This window comes from Sorghum bicolor, chromosome 2 (genome assembly GCF_000003195.3).
Source record: "Sorghum bicolor cultivar BTx623 chromosome 2, Sorghum_bicolor_NCBIv3, whole genome shotgun sequence".
Taxonomy (NCBI): domain Eukaryota; kingdom Viridiplantae; phylum Streptophyta; class Magnoliopsida; order Poales; family Poaceae; genus Sorghum; species Sorghum bicolor.
Window position 1 is genome coordinate 55,648,821 of NC_012871.2, and position 27,200 is coordinate 55,676,020.

Consider the following 27,200-nt stretch of genomic DNA (forward strand, 5'->3'; position numbering starts at 1 on the left):
GGAAATTTTGGAGGCAGACAAACGACGTCTGTGACTGGCTTTCATAAGTTGTGCGCAGGTAACTAAACCATGAAGAAGAAGAAGAAGAAGAATACGAGTACTAGTAATACATGGGTTTGGGGAACATTTTACCAAACAAAGAGAGAAACCAGCCAGCCAGCAAAAAGGATAAATATTCATAACAAGTGCAGAGCTGCCTACAAAAAGCAAGCCAGCAGCACTAGATTACTAAAACTGACCAGAGATTATTCTTACGCGTTCTTCTTCTTCTTCACCTCCTGGATACATCAGTGCATGACTGGGTCTTTACGGCTCCTAAACGATCGATTCACGCACTTGCATGCTGCACACTACCACACTCCGTACTATTCATTCACTTGAGCTTATCTGCCGAATCTACCAATCATTCAGCTTTTTCTATCACAATAAATCAACAAATATTACTTTCAGTTATGGTTTATTAGCCAAGCGAACAACGAGTCAGAGAGGGGCAGAGAGTTTAGTAGGCCCAACGATAATAATGTACTTCTCTCTTCTCCTCTCTGTCCTTCCGAAGCCAACTATATACAACCTCCGGCCACTTAACTGCATTATTGGAAGAGAGATCAGAGAGGGGCAGAGAGTTTAGCAGGCACGGAGAAATGGCGTCGAGACCGCCGCCGTGTCCGTGCCCGTGTCCGTGTCGCAGGCTCTTCTTAGTGTGCCTCTTGTGCTTCTTGCTGCTCACCGAGGCCGGCGGCGGCCATGGCGCAGGAGGAGGGGCGGCTGAGCAGCAGGCACCTGCTCCAGCTCCCACTCCTAGTCGACTCTTCCCACCTGAAGGTGCGTCGCGTGCCTTTCTCTTCTTCTGCTGGCTCTCTTGCCCCGCATTGCGACTGCGCGATTGGTACCTCTTCAACTCAAGTGCTCCTCCTCTTTAATTTTTCGCAGAGCGTGTCCTTCGCCGGATCGCTGCCAAGCTCGGCGTGCTACACTGGGACTTCGCCGCCGCCGCCGCCGGTGGCCCGTGCCAAGACCCTGCCGCCGGAGTGGACTGCCACTGCACCTCTTCAGACTCCGACTATACAGTCTGCCATGTCATTCACATGTATGTATGCGTATGCAAGCATGCGTGGTTCATTTTCTTATTTCTTATCTATATCTAAGCCTGTGTGTGTTGTCATGTACAGTACAGCTGAACTTACATTTTGACTTCGCTGAATCGTCAGGCATTATATGTATCCATTGGTTTTGCAGAGACCTCAGGAGGCACAACTTCTCCGGCGAGCTCCCACCGGACTTTGCCGACCTCCCCTATCTTCTCCACCTGTAAACAAACGCACCTTCAACATGTGCAACGAAACATTACTACTCCTATATCTGTTAAGAGAAACATAAGTCCTTATTTTTTGTGTCTTGTTTCAGAGATCTAAGCCGGAGCTTGTTTCATGGTGGAGTGCCCAGCCAGTGGGCCCAGATGAAGTTACAAGCACTGTGGGTGCCCTTGCACTTTCCTTAATAACCCCGGCCCATTCTTTCCTACGCTGGTTACTGGTAGAATGGTAGTATAAACAAAATAATGATGTGGACCGACCATGGAGCCTCAGGGGAAGAATCTTCGTGCCACTGGGTGCTGATGTTCCTGCAATTTGTAAAAGCCAGTGTCATTGTCTTGTGATCTGACTTAGGATGTTTTAGACAAAGGAAAACAACCTGGCTTTAGCATGTTTATAATTTGTTTATCCAAAATGTGATGCATTCATGACAGGAGGATGGAGTATATTTTAAAGAAAGATGAATTGCATGTGCATAATAAGATTGCAATACAGCACTACCAAATAGTGTATAAGTCTTATTTAATAATTGCATGTAACTTACGGATGATTCACGATTGTCAATCAGAATGTAGTTGCACAAGCAGAGTCCCATATTAACCTTCACCTGAGAGGCTTCCGGATGCCATACTTACAAAAATTCTCAATAAGCAATACAGATCAGAATTATGTATGTTTCATACTGTACAACAGAATTCCACAGCATATGTGTTGACCTGTTGGTGCAAAATCCATGCAGATTACTGATGGGAAACAGATTGTCAGGGCCTTTTCCCATAGTTCTCACAAGTATCACAACCCTGACTCACCTGTAAGTGAGAAGTCTGGTGGAAACAATTTCTTGTTAACAGTTTACTTATCAGTGTACTAATTTCCAAGTTCTGACTGGTAAATTAATTTGCAGGGACATTGAAGGCAATGGTTTCTATGGGCCAATCCCTCCTGAAATTGGACATCTTACGCATCTGGAGAGGCTGTGAGTGTATTTGATGATTCATACAGCACTAAGGAAGATATACTCATTGATAGAGTTTGTGCATGTAATTTTTGCTTTCTGATGACTTGTGCACTGATCCTGAAACTCAGAGTAATATCAGCCAATGAGTTCACTGGACCCCTACCACCTGCTCTATCCTTGTTGACTAATTTAACTGATTTGTAAGGATACCATCATCTTTCCTTTTCCCCACTCTGTTTACTTTGCGAAGCCCTTTTGAACTATTGGAACTGGTTACAGGAGGATTTCTAGCAACAATTTATCTGGAAGACTGCCTCATTTTTGGGAAAATTTAGCAAGGCTCCAAACATTGTGAGTCAGTGAATTCACGATGATAACTACCAACAGAAAATACCACAGATCAATATCTTTTTATATATATTTAGTGTAACACCTCTTGGTGCAGGCAAATCGAAGGATCTTTGTTGGAAGGGCCTATTCCCCCCAGCCTATCTAAATTGACAAACCTTCATGATCTGTATGCCAGCACAATGCTGAAAACTCTTATAACTTCACACATAATCATATTTTCTTACTATGTATAAGTTTGAACAACCCGTACAAGTCCTCAGTAAATGCACATTGCTCTGTTTCTGTGTGAAACAGGAGGATTAGTGATCTGAGAGGTAGTGGTTCACCTTTCCCTGATTTAAGTGGAATGTCATCCTTGAACAAATTGTAAGTTTGTGGATTACTGAAGTTCAAGCTTTCTGTATGCTGGCTGTCATATGCTACAAAATTAATTAATTGTAGGGTACTAAGGAACTGTTCCATCAGTGGAAGCATCCCGCCTTATATTGGCACATGGACAACTCTGAAGCATCTGTAATAAATGGCAACTTACTAAGTATCCTTTTTTTTAAAAAAAAAGTCACATCTTTTACTATCAACATTGTCTATGCAGGGATCTGAGCTTTAATAAATTGAGTGGACAAATACCAGCTTCTTTTGCTAACATGGGAAGGGTTGATTACATGTAAGTTGTGGTGTTTTGCATAAAGTGAACTATCATGACATTTCATTGTGCTCCTTCCTTACATGTGCCTATACCAAAATTGTCCTGCAGATATCTAACTGCAAACTCACTCACTGGGGACATACCTGGATGGTTATTGAGAAGAAACAAAATCGCGTAATTTACTATCTATTTTGCTCGCCATTTTTTTTAATTTTGGGGGGTGGGGAGGTCTATTTCCGACAAACTCTGAGGCCCACATATATCCATTAAAATATGGCACGCGCCTTTCTTTTCTTGGGCATTTTAATGTTAGCATTAAAGTTAAGAAACGACGACTTCAATATTCTAAGATGTTGGTGTGTTAATACAATGCCCAAGTACCGGCCTTCATACATGATTGTAGAAAATCGATAAAATATTTTCCTAGTTTCTTAAATGCATCCATGATTGTGAATAATGGAAATAGCTCTGAGTCAGTTTGAGTTTTCTTCTTATGTCCACCCTTGTTTAACTAGTGCATACAGAAGAATTGCCTGAAACCCATATGTACCTGTAACTAAGAATTTCAACAATATCACTGTTATTATTGAACTTACAAGTCATATTCATACTTCCAATTAGTACAATAGAATTAACAGAAAACGATCATATGCAGAGACATATCTTTCAATAACTTCACGATGGGGAGTTCAGATCCTAACCAATGCCTTCCAGGGAGTGTGTAAGAAACCTTTAGCATGGTATCCAATCTTCTTGCTCTTTGGTACCCTTATGAAAATGCATAACCCTTTCCTCTGAATCATTCGATTGCAGCAATCTAGTGGAGAGCTATTCATCTGACATGAACAGTTCGTAAGATCCTTTAGCTTGTTGCTTCAATACATTTAAAAACTTTATAGCAACGGACCTGTCTAGATGTCATAAAATGCTCAAACACCGGTTGCTTTTACCTTATGTGCAGAAGTAGTGTTCAGTCATGCTTGAAGAGGAATTTCCCATGTGTTGCTTCGAATGGACAATGTAAGTTGATGCTTAGTGTTGCTTCAAAGTTAGTTCTAAAGCATTAGTATAACATAATGCATTCGTATAGATAAAACAAAGAAAATGATTTGTTTACATGAATTTCACATGGATACCGATAACTGTGAAAAGGGTAGCATTGATAATGACTAATGAAGTTTGGATAAATTACAAATTGCTATTGCTTGTAGGATTATATAAACTCCAAATGGTATACTCAAAATAAATACCTCTATTAAATCAGTCACTGAATTTCTGGCTGCATCTTACACAAAGGTGCATTACTTTAATCTACATAAAGCTCAGTTCATAGCTAGTTTTCTTGTTTTAGCACTGAAGCTACATGGAACATTTACCTACAATTTTTCACAGATAGATCTTCCTTGCATATCAATTGTGGTGGCAAAGAAGCAACTATTAATGGAGTTAAATACGAAGCTGACACAACACCAAAAGGTGCTTCATTGCTGTATGTAAGCCCAGGTTCAAATTGGGCATTCAGCAGCACTGGTAACTTCATGGACGACAACATCACTGATGACAGCTACATTGCAACAAGCACATTAAAATTGGACATGCCCGATTCAGAGTTGTACACCAAAGCCCGTCTTTCTCCTCTTTCCCTCACATATTATGGGCTTTGTATGTTCAGTGGGAGCTACACGGTTAAACTCCACTTTGCTGAAATTGTGTTCACAAATGACAGCACATTTTGTAGCCTTGGCAAAAGAAGATTCAATGTGTTCATACAGGTAAACTAGTTTTTTTACCTGTTTTCTTACTAATAAAACATTTCCCTTTATTAGCACTGATGCTAACAATAGGCTCTTTAACTTCAGGGAAGAATGGTGCTAGAGGATTTTGATATCGAGCAGTCATCCAGTGCAATTGGAAAGCCAGTTATCACGACTTTTCAAACATATGTCACAAATCATACTCTAGAAATTCAGTTATATTGGGCAGGAAGAGGGACAACAGGCATTCCATATAGAGGTTCTTATGGCCCACTGATATCTGCAATATCAGTAACACCAAGTGTGTCCTGACTCTTGAACTTGTCAATTTTGCATATTTTTTCCAGTAACTGTTATGGGCAAGGAAGCATTTAGCTGTGCAAATTATACTTTTGAAACATAACTGTTATTTTCCTTACTGACCTGGAAGTTTGGATCTTTTTTGAGCATGTTCAGATTTTATTCTTGAACCTCCCGAAACTGGCAGTAGCAATAAGATTTCACGGGCATCTATATCGATTGGAATTCCTATAATAGCAATTTTGACTGCTCTGGCTGTATGCATTTATTGTATTAAGAAGAGGAGAAAGAGTTCAAAGAATAAAGGTACTATAGTAAACTCATTTCAAATTTTGTGTTGTGTAATAAACAGGTAGATATATATCACTTTTCGGTTACTTGGCAACAAAGTAGTTAAATCAGGAAGTAAAGCTTTCCATATTTATGTGGGCAGCAATGAAACCATATCTTAGTATATATGTTAATGACCACATATAAACCCTTTCTACAGATCTCCTAGCTCTTGACCTGCAAACTGGCTCCTTCACCTTGCGACAAATCAAAGTGGCAACTAGGAACTTTGACCTGGCTAACAAGATTGGTGAAGGTGGTTTTGGTTCAGTTTACAAGGTCAGTCAGCATTACTTCCCATGCATAAACAATAAATAAGTTAATACTGCCAAAGCACAACTTATATAGGAACTTGGCATTGCTGGTTTGACAGGGTTTATTGTCCGATGGCACCGTCATCGCTGTCAAGCAGTTATCAACAAGGTCTAAACAAGGGAATCGAGAATTCGTGAATGAGATAGGGATGATATCTGCACTACAGCATCCAAACCTTGTCAAACTCTATGGCTGCTGTACAGAAGGAAACCAGCTGTTGTTAGTTTATGAGTATCTGGAAAATAATTGCCTTGCACGAGCTCTTTTTGGTAATTGTACTCTCGTGTTTCCTGGTTTACCCCTTTTTTTAGTTTTATATGCTACATGTTAGAACTCACAGACTTTCACGGGCTGTTACTGCTGGGTCCAGTTGATCAATACAGACTCAGATTGGATTGGGCAACAAGACATAGGATTTGCCTTGGGATAGCAAAAGGTCTAGCATATCTACATGAGGAGTCCACAATAAGGATCGTACACCGTGATATCAAGGCCAGCAATATATTGCTTGACAAAAATTTGAATGCCAAGATCTCAGATTTTGGGCTAGCAAAGCTTAATGAAGATGATCACACCCACATAAGCACAAAAGTAGCTGGAACTATGTAAGTGTTCAACTTCCACATTCCTTTTTTTGTTGAAACATACAATCACATCCACACATCTGATTGACCTACAATACAAGGCTATAGATAAGAAGCTCTAGAAGGGAAGGCAATCTGTAGCAATGGTAACAATGAACACTGCAACCAACCTAAGGATAAACAGTGGGAACCCAGAGAAAAAGAATTTGTTAGCTAAGAGTCACTGGGTCAGGCAAGAAACCACATACATATGGGGGTTGCCATTCCTGCATATAAACATAAACAAAAAAAGATGCAACTAACAGCATATTGACAGTGGTATTGAATTAAGACTCTTAATGTTGCTAATCAGTTCCTATTTGAACAACTGATGGAAATTACATTTCTGTTCACTCTTTAGTAAATGTATTGAACTGCAGACCTTACAGCTGACTTGATCATTCTGTGTTTATGTAGCGGATACATGGCTCCTGAGTATGCTATGCGTGGTTATTTGACAGATAAAGCTGATGTATACAGTTTTGGTGTTGTTGCTTTGGAAATTGTCAGTGGAAAAAGTAACACAAACTACAGGCCAAACGAAGATTTTGTTCATCTTCTAGATTGGGTAACTCCTGAATCTTTATCCTTTCGTAAACAGCAGTTTGGACCATGTTGGATGGAGGGCTTGCTATATCATCACCTTACACACAAAGCATTTATGGACTGCAGAGAATTGTTTCTGCTACAAATATGGGTTGCCCATATTGCTAGAAAATGATAAGCTTTTGTTTAACACTAGGATATTTCATATGGAAGTGCATTTTATATTACCTTATCATTTGAACAGTAACATTAGCTCAATCCTGCATCCTATCCTTCTATACTTACTAACCAAACTTCTCCTGGCTATACATGAAATACCCCCACCCCCCTCCCTGCCCCGCTGATACCTTACAATGATCCTCAAAAAAAGGATTTTCTTTATCTTCTTGACTGGATAACTCCTAAATGTGTTAATGTGACAAATCGATTTCACTTAACCCTATGATGTTTCCTGACAGTGAACATGAATGCACATTTAAGATAACCTTATTGTTTAAACATTCACATTAGGTAAATTCCATGACCAAGCTATGTGTCAAAAGGAATAAATTCTCTAAATTTAGTTCATGCATCATTCTCCCTTACAAAAGGAATATATTCTTACATTCCCACAGCATTAACTGGATTTTTACCTCTAGCGTGTCAAAATAACATTTTTTTCATGTAGACAAGGGAAGTAGACAATGAAAATGGATCATACTGAATCTTCATGGGCATACCTTGAGAGTAGTAAGCTAACTGCATGTCCTAAATGTGTTCCAGGCTTGTGTTCTGCATGAGAGAGGAGCTCTCCTGGAATTGGTAGATCCAGATCTAGGATCCAATTACTCAACAGAAGAGGCACTCATCATGCTAAATGTTGCCTTGCTATGCACAACCGCAGCACCTACACTCAGACCAAAGATGTCAAAAGTTGTTAGCCTGCTTGAGGGCCACACCCCTCTTCAGCCCTTGCTGTCAGATCTCAGTCTAGCTCAGAATTGCCTGAGCACAGGTGGTTTATGCAGGAACCTCTGGCAAAAACTAAGTGAGCGTCAAAGACTGACAGCACAAGCTTTCTGCAATTACAGTAATGAATCATCAACCATAGATATAAATAATGACCTGAGACCATTGGTGAGTCAGATGTAGTAGATGTGCACCATGACCCAAAGTGTACATGTAAAAAGTACGAACTATCAGGGGTAGACCAGAACATCTGTATTGAGTTGCATGCACCAACCAATTCAACCCAAAAGCTTAAGCTGATGGGGAGAGGTGGGCAATTCACTTATATTCCAACACTCCCCCTCACGTGGAGGCTCCCTCAGGCCTCAGACGTGGAATAGGAGCGAGCAACAATTATTTTATTTAATTGCGCTAACCAGGATTCGAACTCGAGACCTCTGGCTTTGATACCATATTGAGTTGCATGCACCGACCAATTCAACCCAAAAGCTTAAGCTGATGGGGAGAGGTGGGCAATTCACTTATATTCCAACAATCTGTATCAAGTATCAACAGTGCAATGCAAATACCAAGTAGTGTACTGATGTCTAATTTAAGTCATAAGCATTTTAGTAGCATCCACTTCAAATCATTAAGATGCTGACCATGGTACAGCACTGGAAGCTCCCTATTGTCTCTGAGCTCTGACCCTTCTTTCGCTTTTATTTACAAATAAAAGCTCACAAATTTTTCATTAATGCTTCATCTGATAGCATTTAACTGTCAGTCACTACATGAACATGAATTGATATCGCTTAAGCACCCAATAACTCAGCTCACTGATCAACTCCTATATCATATAAAATCGATAAGGAACATCACATAAACATTGTTATTTCACTATTCAGGTGCCTTCTTCAGCAAATGTTCTGGCAAAACAACTTTTAAGGTTGGAGCATCTGAGGATATCTCAAGTGAGTCCCCATGCTGAATTGAATGCACTACATGTGAACCATCAACATAAACAGCACCCTCTTGATTGTACCATACAACAAGCATGTGTTGCTCTTGCTTTAGAAAACCATGGAGCATTGGTTTGTCAGCATCTGTTGGAGAAATTGGCTCCCTTATCATATACTGAAGTTCACGGCTTGATAATGGCATCATAAATCCTCCAGCTGATAGCATGGCAGCAGTTGATCCAGCAGCTGTTGAGACCCTCAGACCACTTGATCTACAATTAATTAAACGCGAGGTCTCTCCCATATTGTTCCTTTTCCTGAGATGGCAATACCTAATCAGAATTGATCACATTAGAAAGGAAAATGAATTTATAAGGAACCTCAGACAAAATACCTAAATGAGAAGCGTGACACACTTGCTGGACAAGGGTGTGACACCAATATATCATTCAGAGCATAAGTCGGCAGCTGAATTCCATTTAGTTTCACCGATATCCTTGACAGCTCCAAAGGGCGCCTACTGCCATCAAGCGTTGCATCAAGTATCTGGGAGCACGGCAAGTTCAGTTGAAATGGAATTTGATATCATATAAAAATCAATTAATGATACAATTCTACAAAGAAGTAGAATGAGTATGAATATTAGTCCAATGTGCTCAAAACAAATAATAAAATGAGAACATTTTGCAGATAAAATAACCTGTTCAAAGTTTCCTGCAGTAGCTGCACAAAGATACCCTGTGCTCCTCCTTGCATCAAATTCATCAGTTAGCTCCTCAACCTGCATGAGGCTAATATGAGCTACAGAATTATAACAAGACCTGATGAGGCACAAATATAAAGGGCAGTCTGCTCACAAGTAAACAACCAACTAATAACATACTTGTTATGATATGAATATTATACCTCACTGGGTTCAAGCTACGAGACTTCTGAGTTAGAAAAGGATAAACAACTGACCTCCTTAGTACAAGTAGGATCTGAATTAACACCCAATATAGGAACTGAGCTATCCAAAAAATGGCTAGCCCGGAGAAGGGTGCCATCGCCGCCAACAGCAATCACAAGATCCACATCACGTATTGGCTGAGACAAATGATTGCGCTGCACAGAAATCCAGTCAAGGGACTTGCGCTGCAAGACACTCTGGCAAAGATCAATTGTGTCCTTGTGAACTCTGCACCTATCATCCAGATAGCTCAGGATCTGCAAAGGCAAACCAAGATGATGATAGAAGGATAGGTAAGTTTCCTTAATCCATATCAAAAAGTATCTGCAGTATTCAAATGAATCGAAGAGAGAAAAAAATCACAGACTAGATAGCTCAGATTGTTCAAAGAGAGCCCCCAGCAACAAACAACTTCTACAGTGTATTTCACAGAAAAAAAATGTGATAACCAATAAGACCAGGAGTAAGTGAATCTTTTTCTAACCGAAAATGATGCATGCAAACACCATGTCATACGCATACAACAAAAAAGTCTTGAACAGTTAAGGACATATTCAATACCACAACAACAGTGCACCATGCAACAAGTTACATACGGAATGTCATGCTATGGCATTTTGCAAGTACTATTGCAATGGCTACTGCAAGGAGGCAAGCACCACATCTTAGTTAGTTATCCAGGACACCAAAAAGTAAAAGTAAAAGGTCACGATTCGTAGAGGCATTTCAACAAACACCTGAACTCCGGCATTTGAACCGGCATTTTTTACTCACTCAACTCAAACGGATCAAGCGTGCTCCCGCACAACGGCCAACACCGTGATCGAGGTTAATGAAATCGGAAAACCTATACCCAATAGCGTGATTCTCACGATGGAAGCGCGAAGAAGTGAACTCCGCCACAGTTTAGACGGGTATAATATATGGGACCGTCCAAACATGTGAGAACCCTGGCACCCAAAGTCGAGTACTAGGGAAGCAATGGCGAACAGCATAATCGAAGACATGAGGGAAGGACAGAGAGGGAGAGGTGCGACCTTGGGGCTGGCGGCGCGCGGTTGCGGCGGCGTCGAGGGCGCAGAGGTGGGAGAGGAGGCCGCGGCCCCGACGTACGGGCGGGGAGGGTATACGTCGAAGGGCTTGAGGAAGAGCAGCACGCGGCGGCGCGCCATTGGAGCCTGGTCTGACGGCGAGCCGTGGCGGCAGCGGTGGTGGCGACGCCTTGTCGTCACTTGCGCGGTGGAGTCTGTGCGGAGGCCAGTCGGAAATGCTCCGGACTCTGGGCACCGGAGGCACCCGTCCAAAAGCTGGGTGATTCGGTTCGGCCCAAAAGATGGGGAACTCAAGACTCACCGACATCTGGGCCCGCTACACACGAGATTACCAAGGTGCTCGGCCCCGACTCGACTCCACCCGCGCCCTCGTCTTGAGATCGAGTTGAGACTCGGCGACCGCCGCCTCCGCCGCCGGATCGGAGCGAAAGCGACGGCGCCATCGATCTGTTCCTTTCCCTCTCGACCGTCGTCACTGATCAGGTGAGTGAACCGGCCTTCCAGTCTCGACGCGACGTGTAGTGAATTCGGAGATCCTTTCCATTGCCCGGCCAGGTCAGGATGTCTCTCCGGTTACAGATTGGTACGGTTCCAGTTGGTTACTACGCTTTGTTTACATACACCGAATGCATAAACTACTACTATTAGTGTTCCCACTGTTGTTTTTAGTTTAGAACTCGATTGCTATAAGTAAGAACTATTTCAGAATAACGTAGTGTATAAGATTTTTTTTTTTTTGCGATCACGCCGAAGCGCAAATTTCATTAAGCATGATAGAGTTTGCAAGACAGAAACGACAAGAACACGGAAACCGACTGACCACGACGAAACAAACAAACCCAACAAGACCGAAGCAGCCAGCAACCACAGTTACCGCAGCCCAGCAAAGAAAAAAACAGAAGCAAGGAAGCTTGCTCACAAAGACTCTGACAAGAGAGGAACAAAAAACACGAAAACCAGAAACCTGACCACCCGGAAATCAGCCCCCTCCGAAGAGACCACCAAGTTTTCTGAAACGTGCACGACACCAAGCGTCCGCCTCCTCCTTGATCAGCAACGCCAGTTGTTGCGCCGACATCGAGGTTCCCCTGAAGGTGCGATCATTCCGATCGACTTTGGCAATAGCTTCCTCACGCGTAGCCACCAAGGAATGGCAAGATCATCCTGGAGAGGGACCACACTGCATAGGTGGAACCTCGACAGCCAGCAATGCCACACCTCTCTGCTGTAACAGCAGGTCAGCAGGATGTGGTCGATGGTCTCAACCCTTTGGTCACACATGATGCAAGTATCGTCGGGCTGTAGGCCATGGCGGCGCCTCCTCTCGGTCGGTCGTCCAGCATCTCCAATGCAAGACCAACCAAAACAAGAAACGTACCCGTGGCGGCGCCGCCGTCCTCCAAATTTCTTTGGCGCTGAGGGGTAGCGACGCACCAAGGAATATAGCACCATAAGCGGACGCTGCGGAGTAGTTTAGATCCTCCGTCAGCCACCAGGAGAGGGTATCAGGTTGCGGCAGCAAGTGAACATGCTCAAGAAGGTCGCACAGCCTGCTAATTTCGACCACCAGCTGCATAGTTACCGGGGCACAGATATGTCTAACTCAGGCGAGGTTTGGTAACGCTTCTGCCACCGTTGCTCGCCTCTTGCGCGGCCGGACAGCCGCAAAGACCGTTGGGGCGATGGACTGCACACTTTCACCCTGAAGCCACCTATCTATCCAGAAGAAAATAGACTCCCCATTGCCCAAGCTGAACACCGTGGCCGCCTGGAAGAGTGCAAGAGCAGCCCGCTCCGAGGTCCTCGGTGCCCGGCCGAGACGCCTGTCCTTCCAGATCCACCTAACGCGCAGCGTAATCCCCGTTCGCCTGAGATCGGATATGCCCAGTCCACCAAGATCACGCGGCCTGGTCACCACAGGCCATGCCACTTTACATTTGCCTCCGGCCATAGCATCTGTTCCAGCCCAAATGAATGCGCGGTGCAGCTTGTCGATGGCGTTGATCGCCCACGGTGAAAGGCAAATAGCTATTGAAGTATGTACTGGGATCGCCGACAACGTGGCCTTTACAAGTGTCGTGCGTCCTGCAACATTCAGCATCTGCCCCTTCCATCCAGGTATGCGTGCAGCCACTTTATCTATGATCGGCTGTTCCTGTGACCTCGTAAGTCTCCTGACCGAAAGCGGGACACCCAAGTAGCGACAAGGTAAGTCCTCGACACGGCAGGGTAGTGTATTACACAGTAGTTGAGTTTGAGCATCAGTACAGTTCAGGGGGTTGCAATGCTCTTATCAAGATTGGAGAAGAGGCCCGAAGCTAGTCTAAAATGGACGAATAACAAGTCATCAGCGTAAAGACTAACTCGGTACCCAACAATGACACTGATAGGCGCTAGAAACCCCCCGCTGCTCCACGCCTCCACCCAGCTTAGGCAGTTATTCAGACTCTCCATGATCAGGACGAACAGCATCGGCGATAGCGGGTCTCCTTGTCAGAGCCCGCGAGCATGACAAATTCGGCGCCTCGGCTGACCATTGAGCAAGATCCTGGTGCTCGACGTGGACAGCACCATGGATATCCAGTTCGTCCATCGCCTCCCAAAACCCATATGTTGCAGGACCTCGATCAAGAAATTCTAGGCAACACTGTCAAAGGCCTTCGCAATATCAATTTTCAGCATTAGACATGGCGTTTTGGAGACATGAATCGCCCTGCAGGCGAGCTGCACTTCACGGACATTGTCATGAAGGCTGCGACCCCCGATGAACGCGCTCTGATTACGCTTCACCAGCAAGTCCAGAACCGGTGCTAGCCGCTGCGCCAAACATTTTGTGATCAGTTTGCCAAAATTGTGAATCAAGCTTATTGGCCTATAGTCACGCAACTCTTCTGGGTTCTCCTTCTTCTTTAGCAAAACCATATAAGCACCGCTGAGGTGATACAGGCTTCTGTTGTCTAGGGCCCAGAACGCGTTGATCGCGTTCATCACATCAACCTTGATTATTGGCTAGCATTTCTTGTAGAACAGCACAGTAAAACCGTCTGGCCCCGGCGCCTTGTCACTGGGCATATCATTGACTGTCCTCCAGACCTCTTCCACCGTGAACAAATTCTCTAGGTGATGCAGCAAGGCAGTTGGGAGCCCAATGGTCTGGAGATTAAGCCTCCTGGAGCGCTCGAAGTTGGAGCTGAGAATGTCATTGTAGTAGTCATGTAGGGCATCAGTCATTGCCCGGTCCGACAGAGAACATGCATGACCCTAAACTATATATTAAGTGGTTTGATGTTGGCTGACCGTCGTTTCACAGGAGAAAATATATATATATGTCAGTGCTATCGCAAAGGTTTTTACTAAATTGGAAAATAAAATCCGTTGCGAGGATGACTTTGGGATTTGGGAACACATGTTTGTGACCCATTGATCTTTGCAATTGAACCACACATTAAAAACAGGTTTGGAGCTGGGATGTACACTCAGCCATGTCCAAGGACCAGCAACATGTGCCTCTGCCAGCCGCCAGGTTTCATGGTAGCCTGATTTAGGATATAATCTGCAATGGCCGATTGTGCACCATTTGCATAGATATCTTGAACAGATGTGCCTTCAAAAGCTCAAACTGAGCCCAACGACACTGCCAAGGTATCGAATAACTACCTACGTTTTATGTTTCCAACCGAGAGGCAGAAAGAAGAAATACACAGATTTCTCAATCTCCCAAGTTCCAGACACTACACAAGCTACAAAGCCCAAAAAGAATCCCTGATAGCTCCACGCGGTCCCAGGTGACCGAATCAATATCCTGCCACTCTTTCCTTTCTTACGCTAAAAAGGAGAGAACATTCGCATGTGGTGCTCAGGCTCCTATTTGTATGATGTGCAGGCTTGGTATAGAATATACTTCCTCCCAGATAAGTTTTTGGATGAAGGACTCGCCTGTCTAAACTTTTGGGTAGGAGAAGCAGAGTTGGTATGTTTAGTTTGTAGGTTTCCAAAAAAGCCCCATATGGCATGGCTCGAAATGGCTCTAACTCCTTGCTAAACTGTCATTCTCAAGTAAAGCCATTTTTCTTTCCTACTAAAATAAATTAGAAGCCGGATGAAGCCATCATTTTTTGTTTCACTAGCTCTTGGGATCCATTAGAAGCTGGAACCGTTCGGAGCCATGCCAAATGAGATATAAATAGTCACTTGAAACAAAGCTGATGGTGCACTCATTTATTTTTGTTTTTATTTTTTTAAGACTTCACCGGAGGGGTGAGTGCCCCACCTGAATTTTATTTCATTGACGCCGGCAGGCCAGTGCACGGAATAGCATTCATTTAGATGCTTTGATGGTGATGTGATCTGTATGTGTTGAGTTTAGATGACAGTTGATTCACATAAATATTGGACCTAGTTTTGGTTCTCCTATGTAAGGCTGGACAAAAAACTCGTAACCCGCTAGCTCGCTCGACTCGCTCGTTAATAGCTTGACTCGAGCTCGACTCGTTTTATAATGAGCCAGCTCGTTTTATAATGAGCCAATTCGTTTTATAACGAGCCAGCTTGAGCTATCTCGTGAGCTGCTTGTGAGCCATAACGAGCCAGTCAATTATTATGCTAGCAACTAAAATTGGCTCGACTATATGCCTAAATATTTCTCAGTAGCTCGACCTAGCCCATTCGTGAATCCCTAACTTTATTCGTCAATGGATGATGCTTAACCTATATGAGTATGACTATTATGTGGTCATGGTCGTGATCGTAGTACGATGGCTGGACAAAACTCTAATTTGTTTGTTGAATTTGTTAAAGTTATAAGTACTTTGTTTAGTTCATTTTAAGTATGTATGTGATGTATTTGTTGTTCAATTGCTTTTATAAATTTATAGTCTCTTTGTAATATGTTTTTATGATTTTGCTCACGAGCCAAACGAGCTGCTCGAGCTCACTAACGAGCCGAGCCGAGCCAGCCTTCTAGCTCGTTTGTATTTGTGTAACGAGCCGAGCTATAACGAGCCAAGCCACTAACGAGCCGAGCTGGCTTGATATCCAGCCCTACTCCTATTGGATTTGATCTGGACCCTCTATTTGTTGGGTTGATTGAAATGATATATGTGCCATTATGGTGTCTCTTTTTTGTTTATGTCTGAATATCTCCCATTTTCTTGGCTTAGATACCAAAAAAATGGAACCACCAATCTATGGGATGGGACGACCTAAATCTACTTATGCTTTCTACTTTGTCAAGATCCGCTCATTTGAGGATCCTCAGTTGAGAGAAAAGTTCATGGATGCTCAAAATAAGTTCGAGAAAGAGATCCAAGCTCGCAGCAAAATTATCGAGGCTGTAAGAGCCAAGAAGGTATTGTTTTTAGTTTCTCCTGGTAATAAAATCTTCCTTGCTGATGCATGATGCTTCATTTTATATTAACATAGATTTGATGCCCTATTATTGTGTTTAAATGGATGTATGTTCTGTTGCTGGCCTAATTGTGTCATCAATGGGATTGGACTACTCGACAGGTGAGGCTCATGCTTTAACCATGTTGTATCACGTTTTACAGCTTATCCTTTATTTGCAGATGGAACGCTCAACTATAATCTCGGAGCTAAAGCCATTGACAGCTCAGAACAAACGTTATAATGAAGTTGTGGCGGAGAAATTGAAGGAGATGGAACTGCCTCAAAACCGTTTAGGCATGTTTCTTAAAAACGACGATATGCAGGCACAGCGAGCAGGTTTTTGCTCTTCTGTTGAAGAGCTTGAGCAAACGGTATGCCTTAAAACTTTGTCAGTTCAACATCCACGTCACCAATAATGATACAATGTGTTTTCTCTCTACCGCCTTCATAGATCAAGATGTCGAATGACCGCATAGCTCATAAGAGTATATCTTTACGTGAGGAGAAATGTCTGGCCAATGAAATTAAGAACCTTGAAAAAAACATATCAAAGGTCATTTATAACTCTACTATTCGAGCTAAGCTCCAAGATACAGTGGACGGAAATGAGATCAGACAGGACCAAGTTAGAGTAAGTATATTATACTCATCTTTTGTTTCTACAAGTATTTTTCTGAAGAAAGAAAAAAGTAGTGATGATATACATTCAGATCATTGATGGAACAAGGAAGGAGCAGCAAGCAGTCAGATCTAAGATTAAGGGCCTAGAGGATGAGTTAAGAGTTGTTGACACCGAGATTGCATCAATTCAAGAAGATTTAGATGCAGCAACTGCTAGAAAGGACAAGGCATATGAGTCATTGGTGGAACTGAGAACAGTGCATGATGCGAAAGTAAGTTCACATCTCTTTAAAATTCCTCATGAAAAGAATAAGGGAATGTATGTTCTCATCATTTTGTTTTTCTTCTATGCTTGAGCTAAGAAACAGGAACACATCATTTACTTTAGATACTCCTTGTTTTGATTAAACATAAACTTGCCAAAGTGTTTTTTCTTGTTATGTCTAAAGTACTTGTGTTGGGCAATTCATTGATACTCTCCTGCACTTGATCCAGAACGCGTCCTTAATTGAAAACTGCTGTGTTTTGGATAAAGCTAGAGATTATGCTTCGAGGAGATTGGTGGCAGAGCTGGGAGCGCTCCACGAGGCTGAGGTGTTTTTTGAATGTTATATGTTGTCTCGTGCATTGACCTTTTGTGAACTCACATGTACTTGTACTGAACATTTGTTACTATTGTAGGTTGACAAGTTCATGGCTCAATGGTGTAACAGCAAGGCTTTCAGAGAGGACTATGAGAAGAGGACCATTTCCTCTCTCATTGTCCGGCAGCTGGACAGAGATGGCCGAATGAGGATTCCTGATTATTGAAATTGGATGAGAAATTGCTAGAGAGTAGAGAATTCAATAACTCCATAGGGATGAAAACAGTGTAGGAAAATAGGGACATAAAATGATTTTTTTAACAATAAAGGGAAAGGATATAGGACGAGATAAAATGCACTGCACTGCATAAAGATATTGGATGTTTACTTCCTTCAGACCGTGAAGGAATTTCCTTCTACGAAATTTGGTTCCAATTTTTTTAACATTAGGGTCCAACGCTTAGCTATACAAGCTTTCAGGTTTCCCCATCCCATGGAATTTGTACTTTATATATCCAAAAAAATCATTTATTGAAACCATGGAGGTTTGGTTAAATGAAAAAACTCAAATGGCAAGTTGGCATAACTCGGCTCTGAGCCAAAGCTAGACTTCATCTCGTTTAGTATAAAGCTGAGAAATTACATGACAGAATACTACTTTTCGAACGATAAATTCAGATATTTTTCCCTGATTTTTGGAGTCTATTGTAAGGCTAAACAGGTTAACCTAAAACTCAAATATAGCCTTACGGGATAAATTTTAATTTTAAAGTTACAAGAAGTATGATGTTGGATACAAGTAAAAATTGGTGGTATGTCCTAGCATCTACTTGAAAATTTCAAAGAATTTTAAATATACATAGGTCCTTTTTTGGATCCACATAAAAAGAAAAAAACAAACATGTACTCTAAAAAACTAAGAGATAAAAGCTTATCACATCATGGGGGTTGGTGTGACTATGTGTACAATCACACCATCCACTCTAGCATGAGTTAATACCGTGTCATGCTGGTGGCTTACGCGGAAAGTGGTCTTCAGACACGACATGGCTTACATGAAAAGTGTTCTCTAAACATACCAATGTTGTTAGTTAGTGGCACTAGTCATGCCAATACATGTGGCACTGAAGTGGTGCAACTAATAATGCTAAAAATAGTTTGAAATAAAATGTCTCTTTTTAAAACTATTAGTTTTTTAGTAGCTAAAAAAATCTCTTGTGCCCTCGTCAAAGGATCGTTTCTCACACGCCACAATTGTTTGCCTCTCCGATGAGGTCGTCGTGGTCGAGTTTCTCACTCACTGCAGTTGTAGCCAAAGTCGAGGATGTCAAATTAGCAATTCTTGCTCATTTTGATGTCCTCAACGCGTAGCTAAGAACTTGTGGATCAGATGTTCACCACCATCAATTCTCCTTCATGAATATAGCACTGGTGATCTGGTAGATGACGAAGAGCTAGAGCATGCCCACCATCCTCTTGTCATCGTTCTCGACATGGAAGTTGCTAGGGAATACATGCTAGCTGCAGAAGGAACTAGCCATGCTTCTGACTATAGCAAAAAAGATGATGAGGTGATTCATAAGGAATTCTAGCTTATCCAAGAGACTCCAGGAAGAATGGCAGGGGCACTGGACTTACTCGTACCAGCCGCGTCCCCTAGACTCTCACCTCCTTCAGTGCCAACTAGGTTGTTTTCTGGAGGCGGTAGGGGCATATTATCAAATTTCCACCCCCACTCCTAGAACGAAAAGACTCACATCAGAGAACAAACAAGGAAGACACAGAATTCAAGTACTATTTAAAAAGAAGGACAACTCATTGTGGGAGGTGGGATGGAGGCGAAGTACTCATCAACCCTATGAGGGACAACGCTCACGCCCTTTAGGATCTTGTGGAGGCATTCCAAGACTTCCTCTTCCGTGAGCTCCACCATTGGAACCATCCGGAATGGGTCCTCTGCTCCCACATACTCGAAGACGTAGTTCTCCCTTGTCTTTAGGGGTTGAACCCGGCGGCGAAGGTAGCTAGCGACAATCCTGAACCCAAACAAGCCTTGCTGCTTCAAGACGTTGATCCTGCCCAGTAGCAACTCAATCTTTTGCAGGTCTTTTTCTGATAGTGGCATCTTCTCCCAATGGTAATTGATGACCGACCTAGCATCAGAATGCACGGCAAGGGGAGGCTCATATTCCTGATGTAAAACCACTCGGTTCGCTAGTCCTTCATCAAGTCAACTAGGGTATATTCAAAGAACTCTTTTTGTTTATTCAGATGGAATTGGATCCCATACCCATCAAGGACAGAAGTATAGTCACTCCTGGGATGCGGCTTCAAACGAAACAATAGTGAAAAAGGTTTTGGAGGGGAGGATGCCAAGGAATGCCTCATAGAAGTGAACCAAGATAGAAAGATGAAGAACCCCATTAAGGATGAGATGGTTCAAAGAGATGTCAAAGTAAGGGAGGAAACAATAAAGGAAAGGAGAAGTTGGGAGGCATAAGACATCACGAACAAAGGCCACAAAAAGAATAATCTCACCAGGGTTGAGGATAGGAACCTGGTGCTTGCCGGTATTTCTTATGCACAATTAAAATATGAAGGATTCTGCAAGCGCACAGAAGACCATTGTGGCATTTTACTAGGAGTATTTCAGGTATCGTTATTTATATTTTACCACTGAGAAACAATGGATAAAGATATTGATAGTTCACCATTATGTATCTACTAACTAATACACCAACTAGACTAAAGTAGGGGTAGATAATATATGATAGAAATTATGCATATATGACACACACTGGAGAATTCTATGATAAAAGAGTAGATAGCTAAAGTGAGAGGACAACGAGAGAGTTTAAGGTTCCTAAATACTTCTCTATTACTAGGGTTCTATAATAACTAATTTATGATAGGTAAAGCAATCACACAATAACATTTCGGGACATCAGAACACTAGTCACGAAAAGATGAGAACGGGACTAGGAAGCTCCGACTATGGTCCTACAACACCAATCCAAACGTGGTGCAATACGTCGGCCATCAGGGCTGTCACCACCTGGGGCTACCACAACTATCCGTAGAACTGGGTGCAATGTTGGGTAACCTATAGTCTAGACACCATGTCTCTACTACAAATTACTACTCTAGTCACAATTAATAATTAGAGCACCCGATGCGGGCGGAGATCCTACGCTAAAGTATAACAACCATACTAACCAATCAAATGTAATGCATAAAAGTAAATAGAGAATATAAAATATATTAAAGCATAAGTCTTAAAAGAAAAGATACAAAGATATACCAGAACTCTGATGACTCATCCGAAGACTCCTCCGGAACCCGGGCATAGCGTCGCTCTCCCTAACTCTCAACTAGAACTAATCTACTACATTAGAAAGTTTAGCTTTAATTCTTTAGAGTTGAGAGATCATCCATTCGATGGACACCTCTACATCTCCATAATATGGTGCCCCTAGGAAGGGGGTCTGTCTCTTTATTTATAGCCTAGAAAAGTCTCCCACCTCTTCTAGGTAGCCTAAGTTGATGTATAATAGCCCAACAGAGCAAACGGTAGAAGAATGAGTCCTACATCGCCTGTCTAGAAGAGGTGGGAGGCTTTTCTAGGCTATAAATAAAGAGGCAGACCCCATTCCTAAGGGCACCACATTATGGAGATGTAGAGGCGTCCCTCGAATGGATGACCTCTCACCTCTAGAGAATTAAGGCTAAACTTTCCAATGTAGTAGATTAGTTCTAGTTGAGAGTTAGGGAGAGCGGCGCTACGCCCGGGTTCTAGATGAGTCATCAGAGTTCTGGTATATCTTTATATCTTTTATTGTAAGACTTATGCTTTAATATATTTTATCTTCTCTATTTACTTTTATGCATTACATTTGATTGGTTAGTATAGTCGTTATACTTTAGCATAGGATCTCCGCCCGCATCGGGTGCTTTAGTTATTAATTGTGATTAGAGTAGTAATTTATAGTAGAGACATTGTGTCTAGACTATAGGTTATCTAAGATTGCACCCAGTTCTATGGATAGTTGCGGTAGCCCAAGGTGGTGACAGCCCTGTAGGCTGACGTATTCCACCATGTTTGGATTGGTGTTGTAGGACCGTAGTCGGAGCTTCCTAGTCCCCTTCTCATCTTTCCGTGACTAGTGTTCTGATGTCCCGAAGTGTTATTGTGTGATTGCTTTATCTACCATGAACTAGTTATTATAGAACCTTAGTAATAGAGAAGTATTTAGGAACCTTAAACTCTCCCGTTGTCCTCTCAGTTTAGCTATCTACTCTTTTATCATAGAATTCTCAAGTGTGTCATATATGCATAATTCCTATCATCTATTATTTACCTCTACTTTAGTCTAGTTGGTGTATTAGTTAGTAGATACATGATGGTGAATTATCAATATCTTTATCCATTGTTTCCTAGTGGTAAAATATAAATAACGATACTTGAAATACTCCCGGTAAAATGCTACAATGGTTTTCTGTGCGCTTGCGAAATTCTTTATATTTTAACTGTGCATAAGAAATACCAACACCCACATGGCCCAATAGACGCACATGCAATTAAACGGTTTGATTCCACTTTTTGTATTAACTCCTAGAGGCAGTTGAAGTGACAATGGCACACCTTTTCACACAAACAGTGCAATGGGCAGATTTCAAGCTTATCCATCCTCAGAGCCACAACTGAAGAATAAGAACCCATGTGACATTCGAAATAACCTAAACAAATACAACAAGACGATAGTCCCAAGTAACAAGGTTTACTTTATTGCCAACATCTTCAAGGAATACTAGATTACATATCTTACAAGATCCATCCAACACAGTACAGGCAATCAACAACGAAATAAGTGAAATTCAGCTATCCTACATATTATAATCTAGGAGGATTCCTCGTTGCTACAAGAGAGAACACACTTAACCTAGCTATACTATTTTCTTCAAAGGAAGAGCAGGGTGCATCTAAGATTTGTGTCAGTGGCACAGAACCTAGGACTACCTAGGCCAAGAATTAGTCTACCCAAGCCCGCTACTTTGATGTGATCCTGGATCAGATGTTGATCTGTACCGGACAATCGTAAGTTAGAGTGGAAGAATCGATCAAGTACTCATGATGGAACATGTTTCACATTGTTGGGTATTCTTAACATCATTACCAAAAGTAGACTTAGTTTTCTAATTCTGATAACACTGCCAAAAATGCCAAACCTATCCCTCATACCACTTAAGCCAAGTTGTCATCCCGAGCATGACATGAGAGACGCGGTATTGAAATATGCAATTGCTCTTCTAAATAAATAATGAATGGGATCTGCAAGCACATAGATTAATACCGATGTAGCATTTTAACCGGGAAGTATTCCAGATATCGTTATTTATATATTTACCACTGGGAAGGGATTAGCAACCATCAATATTGATTATAGAATGGAATATGAGATTGAGTATCTATCATTGCATGTATAATTGAGAACATTTATCTAACTCTTTCATACAGGGGTAAGTGTCACATAAAGGATATAAAGTAATGAATAGTGACAAAGATAATTAATGTGATCAGCATAACCTAGCCACATATAAATATGATAAGCACCTCAATTAGATATTCTAGCAAGTCATTAGCATGGTATTATAACGAACTACAAGAATATTTCCTAAGTTATTCTCAACTATATAGTCTAGCATATCATAGTTAGTGCAAGTATACTTAGCAATCATTGTAAGACAAGACTACGCCCATGCATAGTGATATTAGCAAGGAATATGAGAAACATCGTAATCACTCTCCTATAATAATGTTGCTCTGCCAGCCCAATACACGAGAGGGAGACTATATAAGAATCAATGAAGCTGTCACTATCACGAACTAGAGGGAGGGGGCGCGGTCTGGGGTTGCTCTTTGGGAGGGGGCGCGGCGCTGAGGGAGAAGAGAGAGTGAGGGGAGAGAGTGAAACCCTAAGCTTATTTTTTATACTTGGACGTCTATCGGGCCTCGATCTGGGCCTACTTGGGCCTCGGCCTTATTTTCCTAGGCGGGCAAGTTAAGAGACCCGTCTCCGAAAATGGATGTATTTTTGGAGGCGGGTCATTTATAAGGCCCACCTCGGTTAATCAATTTTAGGAGGCGGTTATTTTTCAACCGCCTTCGTAAATAGATTTTGTGAGGCGGTTTATTATAACCGTCTCGGTTAATAAAAAATACCCGCCTCAGTTAATCCTAGCCATTAACTGAGACGGTTGAATTTGTTGCCCGCCTCCAAAGCCAATTCCAAAACGTCTTGTAAAATATTTTTTGTAGTAGTGAATGTTGACACTAGAGCCAAAGTCGCAGAGTGCTTCTAGGAAGTCCACCATGCCGATGGAGATCGGGATGACGAGACGTCCTAGATCGCCTCTCTTGACCGGCACAAGATCAGTAGTAACTTCAGTGACGGGGTTACTCCAGTTACTTGCATCAAACATGTCTACAAGATTTGCAGATTCTAACCCTTCCGGTTGTGATGGTATACCGGGGTTAGTAGCAGGAACAGCAGCAGCTATTTGATTTAACTGAGACTCAAGCATTTTATTAAAGCTAATTTGATTCTTGATGGCAGTAGAGAAATTATCCATTCTGTTATTTATGTTTTCTAGCATTTTATCATTAGATGCCAATTTCTTAGATAGATTATCCATTAGCTTTCCTTGATTAGACACTAACTCTCTCAAAGGTGGAAAATAATTACTATTGTTGTAAGAATTGTTACCTTGATAGTTACCTGAGTACTTAGGCCTCTGTTGATTCCAACCTTGATTTTGTTGAGGACGGCTGTAGTAGTTGTTGTTGTTATTGTTGATGTAGTTCACATCCTCAAGCATCTCAGGGCAGTGATTGCCTGAGTGTCCAGTGTCTCCACACTCCTCACAAGTCATGTGAGAGTCGTAGATGTGCATAACTTCTTTCTTATCTCCAGCTCTATCATCGAGCTTCTTCATGAGGAGGTCTAGCTTTGCAGACAGCATGTCTATCTCCTTAAGCTGATGCATACCTCCACCTCTCTTGCGTGTCTGGGTCCTCTCTTCATTCCAGCTTTGGTTGGACGCCATCTTCTCCACAAGAGCTGTGGCTTGTGGTATGGTAAGTGATAAGAATGCTCCTCCAGCTGCAGCATCCATGGTCTCTCGGGCACTATTGCCGAGCTCATGATAAAACGTTTGCATCACTAGCCAACTCTCCATTCCATGATGGGGACATTCTAGGATGTAGTCTTGGAAGCGCTCCCATGCTTCTGGAACAGATTCATCATGTTGTTGCTGAAAACTTGTAATTTTCCCACGGAGAGCATTGGTCTTGCCCATGGGAAAGAACTTAGCCAGAAAGTTCGTGGAGCAGAGTGCCCACGTAGTATTCTTCTCCTTTGTAGCGTAGAACCACTGCTTCGCTCCCCCTAATAGTGAGAATGGGAAGAGGCGAAGTAGTATAGCATCTCTAGGGACTCCTGATATGGTGAATGTGCTGCAAATCTTCAGGAAGTGTTAGAGATGAGCACTAGCATCTTCGTGTGCCTTCCCATAGAACTGGTTGGATTGCACCATGTTGATAAGTCTAGGATTGAGCTCAAAGTTGCCATCGATCTCTGCAGCAGGTCCAGTGCGGATGTTGTCCGTAGTGGGAGCTGAGAACTCACGGATCGATTTGTTCGCTATGGCTTCGAACTCTGAAGACAAGTTCCGGTGATCTTCTTGATTGGATGAAGCTTCTTGCTGAAGTGTTGATGATCCCTTCTTGAGTTTGGCTCTTGTTTTTCTGAATAATGCTTCGGGATTATCAACAAAATTTCCTGGAAGATGTCTTCTATTTATTCATTACCCTGCATAAGATAAAATAGAAAAATATCAGGGTAAAACTATATGAGAGAATTGATAAGCTCAATCACATTAGTGATGCGAATGATAACTCAAAATCCTATATTCATTCTTGATTAGTAATCAACCTTCCCCGGCAACGGCGCCAAAAATGCTTGTTGGGTATTCTTAACATAATTACCAAAAGTAGACTTAGTTTTTCTAATTCTGATAACAGTGCCAAAAATGCCAAACCTATCCCTCATACCACTTAAGCCAAGTTGTCATCCCCAGCATGACATGAGAGACGCAGTATTGAAATATGCAATTGCTCTTCTAAATAAATAATGAATGGGATCTGCAAGCGCACAGATTAATACCGATGTAGCATTTTAACCGGGAAGTATTCCAGGTATCGTTATTTATATATTTACCACTGGGAAGGGATTAGCAACCATCAATATTGATTATAGAATGGAATATGAGATTGAGTATCTATCATTGCATGTATAATTGAGAACATTTATCTAACTCTTTCATACAGGGGTAAGTGTCACATAAAGGATATAAAGTAATGAATAGTGACAAAGATAATTAATGTGATCAGCATAACCTAGCCACATATAAATATGATAAGCACCTCAATTAGATATTCTAGCAAGTCATTAGCATGGTATTATAACGAACTACAAGAATATTTCCTAAGTTATTCTCAACTATATAGTCTAGCATATCATAGTTAGTGCAAGTATACTTAGCAATCATTGTAAGACAAGACTACGCCCATGCATAGTGATATTAGCAAGGAATATGAGAAACATCGTAATCACTCCCCTGTAATAATGTTGCTCTGCCAGCCCAATACACGAGAGGGGGACTGTGGGGGTATAAACCCCTATACCCTCATGGGCCTATATGGGCCGCACCATCAGAGGTGGCTCGGCCCACAAGATGAAGACGTGCGGCGCACGACTGGTCGGCGTGCACCGCAAGGCTACAAGATTTTGTACCAAATAGGATACTTTGCTTGTAACTCTGTCCCTTCAGGATATATAAGGAGGGGCAGGGGTCCCCTAGAGGACATATCATACATCAGATCATATTCTCTCAGCACAAATCAATACAACCAGACGCAGGACGTAGGTATTACGCCAACTCGGCGGCCGAACCTGGATAAAAAGCTTGTCCGTGTCTTGCGTCACCATCGAGTTCGTAGTTTGCGCACCGTCTACCGATAAACTACTACCGTGGGTATACCCCAAGGTAGACTGCCGACTAGCTTTCGTCGACAGTGGCGCGCCAGGTAGGGGGTGTGCGTACAGCTCTTCCGACGAACAAGATGGTCATCATCCCTGACTTCGCGGCCATGGCGGGCGACTTCACGTTCACCGTCGGCTTCAACAACTTCACCGCCATGACCACGGAGGAGGTGTAGATCCGATCTGCGCCAACCACTTCTTCATCGACGTCGGCGGCGGCTTCAACCACGCTGGCTACGACTCCGACTACTCCAGCAACGTCTCCGACCACGCCGACAACGCGTCACCCGCTTCCCTGCTACAAAGGGAGGCAGATCGACAACACCGACCTGCTCGGGCCATCGACCAAATTGTTTAGCCTACTTGCTCTGACCACCAGTCGCAATAATAATCGCCGCGAAGAACGACGCTACGACAACAGCGACCACCGTCATGACAAGTCGAAAAGCTCGAGGGTCGGACAATTTTGTCGTCACCGAC

General features: G+C 42.4%; 3 protein-coding genes across 3 annotated transcripts; 2 read left to right on the forward strand and 1 right to left on the reverse strand.

Annotated features, from left to right (window-relative positions):
- On the forward strand, positions 293–8,267 carry LOC8055549 (probable LRR receptor-like serine/threonine-protein kinase At1g07650). Its single transcript, XM_002460042.2, has 24 exons — positions 293–822; positions 931–1,087; positions 1,237–1,308; positions 1,405–1,473; positions 2,053–2,124; positions 2,218–2,289; positions 2,400–2,471; positions 2,551–2,622; positions 2,717–2,788; positions 2,917–2,988; positions 3,064–3,135; positions 3,215–3,286; positions 3,377–3,442; positions 3,924–3,989; positions 4,082–4,120; positions 4,230–4,288; positions 4,661–5,040; positions 5,128–5,323; positions 5,479–5,628; positions 5,813–5,931; positions 6,026–6,236; positions 6,338–6,572; positions 7,008–7,158; positions 7,899–8,267. Exons 1-24 carry the CDS (start codon positions 642–644, stop codon positions 8,265–8,267), a joined length of 3,096 nt encoding a protein of 1,031 aa, XP_002460087.2. The 5' UTR covers positions 293–641.
- LOC8055550 (probable NADH kinase) lies at positions 8,691–11,521 on the reverse strand. The gene is made up of 5 exons (XM_002462210.2): positions 11,012–11,521; positions 9,986–10,231; positions 9,726–9,806; positions 9,420–9,571; positions 8,691–9,342 (listed from the first exon to the last, which is right to left on the reverse strand). Exons 1-5 carry the CDS (start codon positions 11,144–11,146, stop codon positions 8,964–8,966), a joined length of 993 nt encoding a protein of 330 aa, XP_002462255.1. The 5' UTR covers positions 11,147–11,521; the 3' UTR covers positions 8,691–8,963.
- LOC8054597 (proton pump-interactor BIP103) lies at positions 16,198–18,063 on the forward strand. The gene is made up of 6 exons (XM_002460043.2): positions 16,198–16,373; positions 16,594–16,785; positions 16,866–17,045; positions 17,125–17,307; positions 17,531–17,629; positions 17,717–18,063. The coding sequence occupies exons 1-6, from the start codon at positions 16,218–16,220 to the stop codon at positions 17,843–17,845; spliced, it is 939 nt and encodes a 312-aa protein (XP_002460088.2). The 5' UTR covers positions 16,198–16,217; the 3' UTR covers positions 17,846–18,063.

Coding starts and splice junctions, on each gene's coding strand:
- LOC8054597 (XM_002460043.2), top strand. CDS start 16,218: ATGGGACGACCTAAATCTACTTATGCTTTCTACTTTGTCAAGATCCGC. Junction 16,786..16,865: donor TTGAAGAGCTTGAGCAAACG/GTATGCCTTAAA, acceptor CCGCCTTCATAG/ATCAAGATGTCGAATGACCG. Junction 17,308..17,530: donor GAACAGTGCATGATGCGAAA/GTAAGTTCACAT, acceptor CACTTGATCCAG/AACGCGTCCTTAATTGAAAA.
- LOC8055549 (XM_002460042.2), top strand. CDS start 642: ATGGCGTCGAGACCGCCGCCGTGTCCGTGCCCGTGTCCGTGTCGCAGG. Junction 1,088..1,236: donor GTCTGCCATGTCATTCACAT/GTATGTATGCGT, acceptor TTGGTTTTGCAG/AGACCTCAGGAGGCACAACT. Junction 2,125..2,217: donor ATCACAACCCTGACTCACCT/GTAAGTGAGAAG, acceptor ATTAATTTGCAG/GGACATTGAAGGCAATGGTT.
- LOC8055550 (XM_002462210.2), bottom strand. CDS start 11,146: ATGGCGCGCCGCCGCGTGCTGCTCTTCCTCAAGCCCTTCGACGTATAC. Junction 10,232..11,011: donor CGCGCGCCGCCAGCCCCAAG/GTCGCACCTCTC, acceptor TTGCCTTTGCAG/ATCCTGAGCTATCTGGATGA. Junction 9,343..9,419: donor GTGTCACGCTTCTCATTTAG/GTATTTTGTCTG, acceptor TTGCCATCTCAG/GAAAAGGAACAATATGGGAG.